This window comes from Limanda limanda, chromosome 14 (genome assembly GCF_963576545.1).
Source record: "Limanda limanda chromosome 14, fLimLim1.1, whole genome shotgun sequence".
NCBI lineage: Eukaryota > Metazoa > Chordata > Actinopteri > Pleuronectiformes > Pleuronectidae > Limanda > Limanda limanda.
In genome coordinates, this window is record NC_083649.1 from 3,430,972 (window position 1) to 3,445,735 (window position 14,764).

Genomic DNA, 14,764 nt, shown 5'->3' on the forward strand with positions numbered 1-14,764 from the left:
TTTAGGTCTCTGCTCCCAGCGAGATGTTAGCGCCTCAGTTAACGTCCAAGGACAGGACAAAGACCGGGCTGTAACTCATGAGCTCAGAGGAACCAGCTGTAAAACACTGAGCTTTCTTTGCCTCTTTGCTTATCTCATGTATTTGAATTTGTTGAGTCCGTCTGCAACTTACAGAAAAACCCGGGTTGCTTTGAATAGTCCATTCGAACCTTCTCATTGAAATGATCTGAAGTATTCCAGCAGCCGACATAATAAGAGCAGCTCGTATTCTCTGAGCGATGAGGAAAGGAGCTTCGATGATTCCTCACTTATCTCCTTTAGCAGAGGACACATCGGACGATCCTCCATGACCGGAAAAGAGAAAATGCCGTCCCACAATTCACCAGAACAGCTGTTTTACTCTTGTGACACATTTATTTGAGCTTCCAATTTCTTCTGTCTCATCCGTCCAGTGAAAAACAAACATATTAAACTCATAGTTCACGATATCATCATCAGAACTAAATATAAGTGTCATCATCATGTGTGTGGATCGTGGGAGGAGGTGACTTCACATGTTTATATTCAGTCTACGGAACAATCTATACGACATGTACAAGTTAAATCCGACAGCAGAGCTAAAGTTGGTCGTATGAAATCCCGGCTCAGATCATCACAATATATTGTTAGGTTCTTTTTTTTCTTTTCTTCCATCAGCTGCAAAGTTAAACTCCTGCAGTTACATAAGAGCTGAAGTCACAACAGCAGCTGCAGACTGACTCCAACACTATGTTCTGTACGTCCAGTATCAGGTCCCTCAGCGGAATATACGGTTTTATAGACTGGGTATTTTTAACAAGTTTACTGCTTCACGCTCGAAATAAATCCAGTCCCGTTACTCGTTAACAAATTAGAGATAAATCAAATGAGTTAGTCTCGCTTAAATTTGACAAGTTGATCCTACTTTTAAAAGATCTAGGAACCCAGTTGCCTCGGTGAGTAAATAGAACTGTTAGTCAAGAGAGATGTGATATTGTGTGGGTTTGGAAAAATGTTAAAATTCACTGCGAGTGAGAGACGCAAACACAAAAGACACAAAGAAGACAAATATCTCAGGATGAAGACGCACAGACACACACGTAGAAGACGGAGTCGATGACCTGTAAACAAAAAGCATGCCATCTCCACAGTGGTATTTATACCTTGTGCACGTGGCTCCGCCCCTCACCACAAAACGCTCCGGAGGTTTCTTTCCCGTTAATAATGTGACCGAAAATATAAGTTATTTTTTAAAATCTGGCAGCCTTATTTGGAATACATGGATACACCACCAACGGTACCATGGGACTGTTACTATATGGAGCTCTGAATTACATTATGTACTGTGTCATTGCGGTATTTCTCTTTGGGTGGGGGGGAATTATTTACTTTATTTATTTAATTAGTTTTATTTCATCTATGTGTGTATTATTTTTTATTTTGTTATGTAATTTTCTGTAATGTTTAATGTAGAGTGCTCTGTATGCTCTGCATGTTCTCTTAATTAAGTTAATATAAACCATATATTAACCATAAACCATAAACCATATTTATATTATATATCATTTTATACAATAATATTGTCTTTTGCACACTCTGTCTACATATTCTTAAACTCATATATTATATTATCAATTGTATAGTCAAATACTCATATTTATACCTCTACTATATATCATATCATATTATATCATACTCTTTGTATATTCTTTGTATATATAAGTCTATATACACATATTTATACATGTGTACATGTTATTATTATTATTATTATTATTATTATATTTACTGTTATTATTATATATATTGTTGCTGCCATTATTACTATATACTGCTATTATATTGGTATAATTACTATCATATATAAATAGATATTATGTTGTATTATATACTATATATACTGTACTATTTTTATATACTGATTAACAATAACATTACCATTATATCATCAGTACTATTACCATCATCTTGCCACTGCACCTTATCTACCTATTTATCTTGTGTTTCTGTTTTTATTCTTTCTACCTCAATATTTTTTATTTTATTCTATTGTATTGTATTTTATTGTATTCAAATATACCGGCTAATCTATCTATCTATCTATCTATCTATCTATCTATCTATCTATCTATCTATCTATCTATCTATCTATCTATCTATCTATCTATCTATCTATCTATCTATCTATCTATCTATCTATCTATCTATCTATCTATCTATCTATCTATCTATCTATCTATCTATCTATCTATCTATCTATCTATCTATCTATCTATCTATCTATCTATCTATCTATCTATCTATCTATCTATCTATCTATCTATCTATCTATCTATCCATCCATCCATCCATCCATCCATCCATCCATCCATCCATCCATCCATCCATCCATCCATCCATCCATCTATCTATCTATCTATCTATCTATCTATCTATCTATCTATCTATCTATCTATCTATCTATCTATCTATCTATCTATCTATCTATCTATCTATCCATCTATCCATCTATCATCTATCTATCTATCTATCTATCTATCTATCTATCTATCTATCTATCTATCTATCTATCTATCTATCTATCTATCTATCTATCTATCTATCTATCTATCTATCTATCTATCTATCTATCTATCTATCTATCTATCTATCTATCTATCTATCTATCTATCTATCTATCTATCTATCTATCCATATATCCATCTATCCATCTATCTATCTATCTATCTATCTATCTATCTATCTATCTATCTATCTATCTATCTATCTATCTATCTATCTATCTATCTATCTATCTATCTATCTATCTATCTATCTATCTATCTATCTATCTATCTATCTATCTATCTATCTATCTATCTATCTATCTATCTATCTATCTATCTATCTATCTATCTATCTATCTATCTATAGAATCTCCTGCTCTCCTGTTGTTTACGTGAGGAAGTGAAACTCCGGAGAAAGTCCGGACTCGACTCTGTGGCTGATGACCGGAGTTCAAGTCTGAAAACAACTCGATCAAATACTGTTGAAGGTTTTTAATCTTGTGTAGCCTCACTCCTCCTTTACAACTCAGCAAGAATGAATGAACTCAAACAGCTGAAGTATTTCACAAACATTATAAGATTGACAGTTTAACATTTAAAACCCACTCGGCTGTTTGTACCATCGAGTCCCGGTCACATCAACCTGATGAAGCGTCTTTCTGGACAGACAGATGTTTGACTGCAGTCCGGTGAGAGGACGACGTGAAAGGTTACAGATGGAATCTTTACTTTGGCTTTGACGCACATCAACCAACACCGGGGGGGGGCTTATATATCCTCACCTTCACCGAGCTGCATAGTTCAGATTCTGGAACAGGACGCTCAGCGGATCCCAGGCACACTCGCTGCTCTCCTCTGGAAAAGTGACGATTTATTTTTGTGTTTTATTTTCATTCTTAATCACTTTTTGGGGGGATTTCTGTCTTAATTAGTGTCATATTTTTATATTTTTCTCAATTTGTCTACACACGTTTAAGAACAGACAAGGTAAAATACAATTTATGCATAAATGTGGAGCTTTATCCACATAAACTAATGTTCCTGTGCAATTAATCTGGAAAATACAAAAAGATAAAGGATATTAAAACTTGATTTACCTGAACTCACGTACACAATATTAAAAGTTCCTATTGTGTGGGATTTGTTCCATTGTTGGACAAAGTGTAGTTACTGTGAGTGGCCACCTGCAGGCGCTGTTGTTGGACTGTGTGTTTGCTGCAGAAGATGCAGGTTGTCGATTTTTCAGAAGCCGACTGCGACTATTTATCAATATTCACGTGTGAGTGATTTATCAAAGACGTGAAGTGAAAGAGAAGAGGGGGTGACGGGTTTTAATTTAGAGGAGAGCACACACATGCACACACATGCACACACACAGACACACAAACACACACAGCACTTTGTAATGAAGAGTAGAGTCTGGTGCCAGTTGTATTGACAGACGTATGTGAAAGCTCTCAGCTGTGATTGGGCCTCACACAGACACACACAGACACACACAGACACACAAAGACTTACAGTATAACATTTATAAATATTGAGTTGAAATAACCTTCAGTATGTTACAGATAACTTGATTTAATTGTTTTATTGAACGTTTTCCTCCTGAAAGTGTTGATCCCACTCGTGTGCTCCTACAAATCATCTCAGCTTCATGTTTGTGTTTGTATTTGTGTGAGTGACCCTATCAATCAATTGTGTGTTGAAATGTCACAGCAGGAAACACACACGTGGGAATATTGAAGCCTTTGACCTTTTCTACTGTGACCAGTTCATTAACCTCTCTGTCTGTTTGCGTGTTTATTTGTTTGTTTGTTTGTTTATCAGCAGGACGTAAAAAGTACAAAACGGATTTACACAAAACTCGGTTGGAAGAACATTTATGCAACTGTTTTAATTTTCAAATAGATAAAACTTGTAGACTATTAATATATTACGATATTTTGTAAAGGAATGCAAAGTGTACTTATATTTAGAAAATAAATCCCTTCAAAGTTATAAAGTTGTTTTTGGACCAAATATTAAATACACTGTCACTGTTTTATTTGTGATGACACGTCCATTAAATACACACGTCCACATACTTCTGATGACATGTCTGTGTGTATTTTCACCTGCAGGAAGTACTACTGATAATACTCGATTACTTATATGGACAACGCTTTAAAACTGGTTTGTACTGGGGAGAGAGAGAGAGAGAGAGAGAGGGATAGAGCGAGGGAGACAGAGAGAGGTAGAGAGATGTAGAGGGAGAGACAGTGAGGGGGGAGAGCGAGTAAGAGAGAGAGAGAGACAGAGACAGAGAAGGAGAGGGAACGATAAAGAGAGAGCGAGAGAGAGAGAGAGGGGGGGGGGGAGACAGAGAGGTAGAGAGAGAGGGGGAGACAGAGAGGGAGAGAGAGAGAGAGAGAGAGAGAGAGAGAGAGAGAGAGAGAGGGGGGGGGGGAGAGTATGAGAGGGGGGAGAGCGAGTAAGAGAGAGAGAGAGAGAGAGACAGAGAAGTAGAGGGAACGATAAAGAGAGGTAGAGACAGAGAGACAGAGAGAGGGGAGAGAGAGAGAGAGAGAGAGAGAGAGAGAGAGGGGGGGGAGAGAGAGAGAGAGAGAGGTTTCTAATACTTTAATTGAGTTCAAAAGTTGACCGGCCTCCCTCACTTTTATGTCCACTTGAATCATGGTGACAGTGTGTGTGTGTGTGTGTGTGTGTGTGTGTGTGTGTGTGTGTGTGTGTGTGTGTGTGTGTGTGTGAGGACCATACTTCAGTAGCAGCAGAATTCGAGCCAGATTCCCCCCCTCTCTCTTTCTCTCTCTCTCTCTCTCCATCTCTCTCTCTCTTTCTCTCTCACCATCAGTGGTGATTACTTTGGTAAAACAGCGCTCGTCGCAGAGAACCAATTTTCCTAATGCACAGCCTGACACACACACACACACACACTCACTTACACACTTACTCACTCATACAGACACACACACACACAGACACACACACACACACTCAGAGACTCACACAGACCCACACACGGTTATTGATGAGGTAAATGGGGAGGGGGGCAACAAGGGGCACACACTCTGCTGGGAAATGGAGAGAAAGAGAGAGAGAGAGGGGGAGAATAAGAGGGTGGAAGAGGGAGGGAGAGGATAGTGGGACTGGGAGAGAAGGACATGCTGGACGGGGACAAAGAGATGGACATCAGGGGAGACGAATAGAAAAGGAAGAAGGAGGCGGAGGACGACAAAGACGGCGACACTCAGACATGTAGAGTGAGTCGTGGACATGGAGCAGGACGTCCAGCCGAGGAGCTCATAAAGGAAAGGACATAGAGAGGAGGAGGAGGAGGAGGAGGAGGAGGAGGAGGAGGAGGAGGAGGAGGAGGAGGAGGAGGAGGAGGAGGAGAAGGAGGGTGGGAGGACAGAGGAGGGAATACCAAGATCGTCTCGTCTCTCGTGGACCATGGACCAGAGGGACCGGAGGGGGAGCAAAGAAACGAGATTAGAAGAAGAAGAGTAGAAGGTTTCTTCAAGGAGAACATCCAACACAAGCAGAGGGAACTAGATGAACCAGTGCAGATCATGTGTGTGAGACAGTCATGAGAGACTACAGTGAGAGACAAAGCACAGTGAGACGAACCTGGAGTCTGTCCTCATGAAAGCATCAAAAGGACAGATGAGTTTTTAGATTCCTTTAAAAAGCAGGTTTTGAGCTTTGTGTCTGGAAACCAATTAGAAACCAGTGGGTCAGTTGTGTGTTTTCAGCAGCTCTGTGAAGAAGAGGAGGCTGGACAATGTCGTCTTCGTCCAGGAAATAAATCGACTGAGCCGGCAGATGGAGATTTCTGAGAGGAGTCGGCGAAATGATTTCAGGAGTCGTGTGAGAGGAGGAGTCTGCTTGATGGTCGGGGTGAGGTCGCGACTTCCTGGGATTTTGCTTTCGCTAATACTCAACTGGAACTGGTTGTTACGGCCGATCCAAGAAGAATCCTTCCTCAAGTTCCCTTCTTATCCACTGGGAACTTCTCTTTAACGCTGGGTTCTCATTCGATACTCGTCCATCCACAGAAAGCCTCTTCCCAACTTTGGATTTTAGGGACACCAACCTAAAATAAGAGGTTTCATATCCACATGGATCTTCTTTTAAAAGTTGAATATCCTTCTTGAACTCGTCTCCTTTAAACTCCAGGTATCTCAAGTTATCAGGAATTCCTCTCGAAGGAAAGTCTTTCGAAACCTTATAGCTCTTAAATGAAATGAATTCTTGTTTGGCTGAATTTCCTACACGGGCCTAGATGTTGAATTCTCACTCTCCGTTGGGAACTGTATAAATCTGGAGCCTAGCTTTACGGGTTAATATAACATTTATGATCCGTAGAAAAGATAAGACCACTTATCCAAGTGGAATCTCGTTTAAAGACATTACATCCACCAGAACCTCAGTTTCAAGGTCTTTATCAGATAATATCCACCAAGAACTAAGGGGTTGAACCCCCCCCCCCCTTCCCCAGGGGCCTGTCTGCAAATCCCTGCACCAAAAAGACACTTATCACCTGGATCTACCATCAAGGAACCATCAAGGATCCATTTCTACCAAGGATGTTTCTTATTTAAGGATGGTTGGTCCCCAAAAACCACTACTACATCTTCCAGGGTGCTAAACATTTTTAAAAGTTGGCAAAGTTTCAGCCTACAAGTTCAAAACAGATCATAAATAATCTGAAGTGATTCAGTTTTTATGCATAAACGTTCATGTCGTTGCATTTAATTTCCACTGAGCATCTACAAGCTTTACTGTAGAACTGCTGGAGCAGGAGCTGCTGCAGCATGGGCCTCAGCTGCTTCAAGTCCTGGAAACATGAAGGTACCGGCCGCAAAGGTGAGACACACACAAACACACACTCACACACAGACACACACATGCACAAACAAACACACACTAACCATCAACATAGTGTTTCTTAATCCCTCCAGTCCTGTGTGTTGCCCTTTAGTGACATTAGATAAACGCTGACTCAGGTTCTTTAGGAGACTGTCTGAGGTGACCGTGTGTGTGCATGTGTGCGTGTGTGTGTGTGTGTGTTTCATACAATCACATGTGTTTGATGTATGACTTTGACGAGGACAGAAAGTGAAGCATGATGGGACATGAGAAGAGAGGAAAGAATATTGCTTTTTTCAAACTATGCCCATAAAGAAACTGAAAACCCATGATGATGACGATGGTGATGCAATAATCAGAATATTCTTTTTACATTCAGAATCACTATGATTCGTAAAGTTGTGTCCACACGTTGCTTGTTCATTTATCTCATCGTATGTATTAGAAAGATTACAGAACTTTTAAAAATCCAAATCTCTGTCTTTACATTCGGTTTCAAATGTTCTGATGACTCATCCTGCACTAATTCTGCCTCCAATGTAAATGCACCGCCGGCTGCAAATCTAGGATCCAACAGTTATGGCTTCGCTCCAAAACCCATTTAATCAGGATCAGCGTCTTCCTCCGTTTCCTCCTGGTCCCACTCATCACTTCCATCTACAGCAGGAGACAGAGGTGGAGGCGACTGTTAACGTCAATACTCCTGCAGACAAACATCAGGACATCAGAGGATTTAGATGCTCTGACCTGTTTTCCTCTGTGAAGAATCTGTCATCACCACCTTTTTTATGGTTCTTGCATGATCCCCATTATCTCACTGTAACAGCCTGAGATGACAGAGTTGAATCTTCTGTTATAACAAGTTGACGACCCCCTTGAACGTGTGTGTGTGTCTGTGTGTGTGTGTGTGTGTGTGTGCAGGTAACAGAGACGTGTTGGCCAGTCCAGGTTCGTACTTCTTCCTGTCCAACAGTGCAGGTCAGGGGGACGAGTGGCTGAAGAGCCTCAACAAGGGAGTCTGGATCCCGTTCACAGGTACACACGTCTCTCAGAATCACAATCAGAGTTCTTTTAATTGCCAAGTATATATTTACACATACAGGAAGTTGTCTTAGTGTGGTTGGTGCGTTTGACATAAAGCAACAATCGGACATAAAACAACAATATATACAGAAAGAACAATAAGTTAAAGGTAGATAGATAGATAGATAGATAGATAGATAGATAGATAGATAGATAGATAGATAGATAGATAGATAGATAGATAGATAGATAGATAGATAGATAGATAGATAGATAGATAGATAGATAGATAGATAGATAGATAGAAAGATAGATAGATAGATAGATAGATAGATAGATAGATAGATAGATAGATAGATAGATAGATAGATAGAAAGATAGATAGATAGATAGATAGATAGATAGATAGATAGATAGATAGATAGATAGATAGATAGATAGATAGATAGATAGATAGATAGATAGATAGATAGATAGATAGATAGATAGATAGATAGATAGATAGATAGATAGATAGATAGATAGATAGATAGATAGATAGATAGATAGATAGATAGATAGATAGATAGATAGATAGATAGATAGATTACTTTATTCATCCCCGAAGGGAAATGAAGTCGTCATAGCAGCCGGTATATTTGAATACAATAAAATACAATACAATCGAATAAAATAAAAAATATTGAGGTAGAAAGAATAAAAAACAGAAACACAAGATAAATAGGTAGATAAGGTGCAGTGGCAAGATGATGGTAATAGTACTGATGATATGATGGTAATGTTATTTTTAGACAGTTTATAAAAATAGTACAGTATATATAGTAAATAATATTACATAATATATACTTATATATGATAGCAATTATACCAATATAATAGCAGTATATAGTAATACTGGCAGCAACAGTATATATAATAATAATAGAAAATATAATAATAATAATTATAATAAAAATAACATGTACACATGTATAAATATGTGTATATGGACTTATATATACAAAGAATATACAAAGAGTATGATATAATATGATATGATATATAGTAGAGGTATAAATATAAGTATTTGACTATACAATAGATAATATAATATACTATGAGTGTAAGAATATGTAGACAGAGTGTGCAAAAGACAATATTATTGTATAAAATGATATATAATATCAATATGGTTTATATTAACACATATCACATATGATGTGAAGTAAGTGTATATGAAGCGGAGTGTTGTACAGGGTTCACAGTGCAAGGAGACAGGTTTGTTTAGTGCAGTTCTGTGATGGTGACTCTGACAGAGGGAGATGAGTTTCACGTGCGGTGCTAAGACGCAGTTATTGGTTTCCCTGAACTTAAACAATCCTTTCAAAGAAATATCATCATGCATTTTTGTATGAGAGCCAATATCAGATTTTCTGCTCCTGGGATAAATCAATAAGACGGCAGCAGAGGCCTGTGTCGTTCTGCTGTGTTAGAGTTGTATCTCCAGCTGATGAAGTGGATCTTGTTGTGTCCTGACAGGCGTCTTCGGCCAGCGCCTGGAGGAGACGGTTCTCTACGAGCGGCGCTACGGCCTGCGCCTGGTTCCTCTGGTGGTGGAGCAGTGTGTGACCTTCATCCGGGAGAGAGGCCTTCAGGAGGTGGGCTTGTTCCGACAGCCGGGGCAGGCCAGTCTGGTGAAAGAGCTGCAGGAGGCGTTCGATGCCGGGGAGAGACCCTCGCTGGACGGGTACAGTCCCTCTTCCTGTCTGAGCTTTGTCCAGATCGTGAGTTCTTTTAAAAGGGTTTTAGTGAGATACGTCTGCTCAGCTCTGTGTGTTTGCTCAGCAGGAGCACAGACGTCCACACGGTGGCGTCTCTGCTGAAGCTCTACCTCAGGCAGCTGCCGGAGCCGCTGGTTCCTTACGGCTGCTTCCAGGACTTCCTGTTGTGTGGACAGACGCTGAAGAGTGACCACACACAGGTAAACGCTCAGGAGGCCGGCAACATGCTCCTGGAAGAATTCTGTGATGAGCTCCAGTGGTTTCACTTCTTACTTCAAGTGAACTGGACCCTGAAGTCTTCTCTTTTCCTCCTCTTCCTCACTCAGGGTTTGGGGGAGCTGCGGAGTCTTCTTCACGATTTGCCAGTTGCAAACTTTAACCTGCTCAACTTCATCTGCCAGTGAGTCCCCCCACCTTCCTGTTTGTTTAGTTAGAAAATTACTGAATAGAAGTCCTGGAATCCCTTTTTGTCTTATGTCAATAGCACAAGCTGTCTGATCGCTGAACTTGTGTTTCTTTTTTTTTCTTTCTTTTTTTGAATTAATTAATTAATTTTGCTTGTTTGTCTGTTTGTTCTTTTGGTTTTGTTTTGTTTTCTTCTTTAACTATTTTATTTATTTTCTTAATTTTTATTTTTTATTTTTTATTGATCGTATGTATCTATTTATTTATTCATTCATTTATTTTTAGTATTACTATTATATTGTTATTATTATTATTATTATTATTATTATGATTTATGTCATCTATTCTTTTATTAATGTATTTACTTGCTTATTTATTTATCCTTTCTCTCTCTTCCTCTATCAACCCATCTTTTTTTGTTTTTGTTTTGTTTGTTTTTCTTTATTTTTCATCTATATGTGCTCATCTGTTGGGGCTAGGTGCCGGAGGGAGGGGGGTGGGGGGCTGGTATCTGTTCTGTGGTATGTTGAAATTACATCTGTAATATTTACCGTTTTTACACTATTGTTTGTTTGTTAATTATGTAAAATTCAATAAACAGATTGTTAAAAAAAAAAAAAAAAAAAAAAAAAAAAAAAAAGACTGGATATCAACCTTGATGTAAATGTTTGTGTGCAGGTTTCTGAATGAAGTGCAGAGTTTCTCTGGCAGCAACAAGATGAGCGACCAGAACCTGGCCACAGTGTTCGGACCAAACATCCTCCGAGGCAAAGCTGAAGACCCGCAAAGCATCATGGGAGGTAGAGAGATCAGCTGACCCCCAGCACTGAACACAAAGGCTTGTCCAGGAACATGCTTCTAAACTCAGGGTTTCTCTTTCTCTCTGTGTTCCAGGTGCAGCCTTGGTCCAGGTACTGATGCTGGAGCTCATCAGAGAGCACGAGTCTCTGTTTGCCAAAGTGCCCCCCCCCCTCTCCTCCTATCCACCTGAAGGCTCGCATGCTTCACCCGGTGCTCTGAGGCACCCTCGTCTTCGTCAGCTGTCCATGCCGCTCATCGCAGGAGAGTCCAGCACCGACACACAGAACCACAGGTACAAGTCAGAGTAGAGACATGTTATCTGGTGCTAATTTAATATGATCATTTGTAGGTTTGAGTTGCAGACGACTCCACTTCCACGACTTTGTCCAACTGGATTTGTTAGATCTATATACATGAAGTCAGGATTAGTACATTTCTACTATTAGAAGACTTGTAGGTTAAGAAACTTTAACAAATGCAAGTATTTAATCTTTACCTATCAAAATATAAACTGAATATTGTGTCAGGAGCAGTCAACTCTACACATCCTTTCCTATTTGCCTGAGGTTTCTGAACCTAAATTCTTCCACTCACCCTCTCTATGCTTGTTTCATTAAATCCTGGTTAAACCTCTCTCACTTCTCCAGGTTCTGTCTGGAGCTCAAAGGGCTCAGACGACACCTGAGACGAATCCACAATCCTTCCTGTCCCAGATCTGTCTCATCTTCTCCCCCTACATTCGACATCTTACCTAATCCATCCATGCTCATTTTAAACACAACACTAAAGAGTTGATGATCTTGAAATCTCCTCTTCCTTCCAGTAGCTGTATCTTTGGTGCAGCCGCCGACCCAGACTCGTCCTGGGCCCAGAAGAGACTCCTCGGCCATCGCTACACCTCCTCCCACCCGGGGAACTGCTTCTACCCCCCGCCCTCCTCCAGTCAGCCTCCTCAGCACCAACCTGACGGACCCGACTATCACCAGGATCATGCTGGTGAAGGATCGTTCTCCTCAAATGTACAAGCTTCTGCATCCAGCCTCCAGCTACAAGCCCCTCCCCCAGACAGCTCCAAGCCCAGACTGGTGCTGGTGGACTGGACCAAGCCGTGGCCTGGTCCTACAGAAGCAGAAGCTGGTTTCTGGAGCTCTGGTGCTGCAGATGGAGAAGGTGCAGTGCAGGAGGCAGCGAGTGGGGGGAGCAGTGAGGCGCAGGAGGACAGCACCACGTCCGCCTACGACAACCTGGACCGGGGGTCTTCACACCAGAGGATGGAGGACGTCACTGGTGAACATCTTGAAACCAATGATCCAGGAGAAGACGTTGGGACATGTGAAGAGAAGGAGGAGCCAGAGGACGCTGAGCAGAGGAGGGACGACTCGTCATGCTCCTCCTACGAAGTTCTGCCATTGGACGAGAGCACCGACGCTGTGGAGGCGGTTAACACCGACATCTCACCAAAGAAACCTGAGAGCTTATCCTCAAATCAGGCAGAAGAAGAAAACAGTGATCATGTTGATCATGAAGACATCAACAATAACAACAACGATGATGATGATGATGAAGATGAGAGCGTCCACCATCTGAACTCCCCAGCCTCTGCCCTCAGTGCCAGCCCCATCAGCACAGGCAGCTCCGAGGTGTTCCTCCCCTCGGGTCCTCCAGACGTCGGGGGGCCGGTGGATCCACTTCAGCCCTGGGGGGCTCACACCGGCCTGGCCAAGCTGCAGCAGCTGATGGCCCAGCAGAAGGCCGAGTACCAGGCCAGGATACACAGGTGAGACCGTTCATTCACAGTCTTTTCTTACTTAATACACATTTCAAATGATATGCTGAAAAACAAATCCTAAATCAATGCAAACGGACTCCAGCCTTATTTTAAACATGTGGTGTGTCAGCCATGTTTACGGAAGCGTATTGCATTCACTTGAAAAAATAAAAAAAAGCTCTGGGTAAAAAAAAAAAAAAAGTTTGAAAAACCGGAATTTTCCTGTTTTTCAAAATCCCCCCCCCCCCCCCCGTTTTTCCGAGATAAAAATCCTGTTTTTTGAACTTTTTTTTTCCTGTTTTTCTGAGATAGAAAATCCTGTTTTTCGCTAATTTTTTTTTCCATTTTTTTGAAAGTGACGTATAGCGTCCATAGACGTAGCGTCAAATAAACCTGAAAACATCAGTTGAAAGTCTCGACCATCTTTCGGGGGATATGCTACAGATAGGTCGAGGATAGTTTTTATTTTTGTCCCGTTAGTGGCTTTATTATAGAAGATTGACGTGTAGTTCCTGTTATAAGCAGGTTGGTGGTTGGGACTCTTGTTTTGAAAGGGGTTCTAACGGAAAGGGGTTCTATCGATAGAGAAAAGTGTGAAGGAAAATAAACAAGTGTGTTGTCCCGATTCAATGACCATCTGGTGTCCTCTTTCGTAAAATAGAACAAACCGCTAGTTAGTCAGTCTGTTGCAGCAACCATACTCCATGCATGTGAGAGCTTCAGGCAGGGTTAAGGGAACGCCTTTTCCGGAGAAAACTTAACTCCGAAAAACAGGATTTTTATCTCGTAAAATCAGAAAATAAAAAAGTTCCAAAAACAGGAAAAAAAAAAGAAGTTCGAACTTTTCTCTTTTTTTTTAAGTGAATGCAATACGCTTCCGTACGTGTTTGCTTAGAATCCCCGTGTCAGTGATATGTTGTCTGTGCTGCAGGTTGGAGCGCTGTAATGACGTCCTGGAGCGGCAGGTGGCGCTACTCCGGGTCAGTCTCCAGCAGCAGAGGCGAAGCCAGAGCGTCACCGAGATCAAGATCCGCAACATGGAGCGAGCCAAGGCCGATGCAGACCGACGCAACGACACCATGCAGAGAGAGATGGAGCAGTTCTTCCAGATGTACGGAGAGATCCGAAGAAGAGGAGGAGGAGAGGATGGGAGAGGAGGGGGGAGTCTCTAAAAAGACAAGATAGAAATTATGTGACATGTTTGGAATAGTCAAAGGACGATAGACAGGAAGGGAGAGAAGAAGATGACGCAGAAGATCCAACTTCACGTTGAACATTAAGGTTTCAAATCCTAAACAACCAGGGCAAGAAATACAAGTTGTGATCCAGGAGAGTCTGAAGAAATCAGATGGCAGTTTGGGATGTTGTCATCCTCGTCTATATGCCCACAGTACAACACCTGGAGAGATCTGACTGGTTCGGTCCAGAGGTCCAGATCTGAGTCGGTCCACCTCACACTCAGAATTGTCTCCAAGATTCTCAGACAACAAGCGTGTCCCGTTTCCTCGGCTACAACACAATCAAACACTTGATGTTAACCGTCTCAGAGTCTACAGCATTTCAAGAAGAAAGGA

At 41.0% G+C, this 14,764-nt stretch overlaps 1 protein-coding gene across 1 annotated transcript; it reads left to right on the forward strand.

Annotated features, from left to right (window-relative positions):
• The first annotated feature begins 7,378 nt into the window (after positions 1-7,378).
• LOC133018892 (rho GTPase-activating protein 24-like) lies at positions 7,379-14,362 on the forward strand. Its single transcript, XM_061085214.1, has 9 exons — positions 7,379-7,430; positions 8,355-8,468; positions 9,975-10,182; positions 10,284-10,416; positions 10,543-10,616; positions 11,300-11,421; positions 11,516-11,714; positions 12,246-13,199; positions 14,122-14,362. The coding sequence occupies exons 1-9, from the start codon at positions 7,379-7,381 to the stop codon at positions 14,360-14,362; spliced, it is 2,097 nt and encodes a 698-aa protein (XP_060941197.1).
• The last annotated feature ends 402 nt before the right edge of the window (positions 14,363-14,764 follow it).

Excerpts from the sequence above, each read along its gene's own strand:
- LOC133018892 (XM_061085214.1), top strand. The coding sequence starts at position 7,379 with ATGGGCCTCAGCTGCTTCAAGTCCTGGAAACATGAAGGTACCGGCCGC. Across the intron at positions 10,183-10,283 it reads GAGAGACCCTCGCTGGACGG|GAGCACAGACGTCCACACGG; the intron begins GTACAGTCCCTC and ends TTTGCTCAGCAG. Across the intron at positions 10,417-10,542 it reads TGAAGAGTGACCACACACAG|GGTTTGGGGGAGCTGCGGAG; the intron begins GTAAACGCTCAG and ends TTCCTCACTCAG.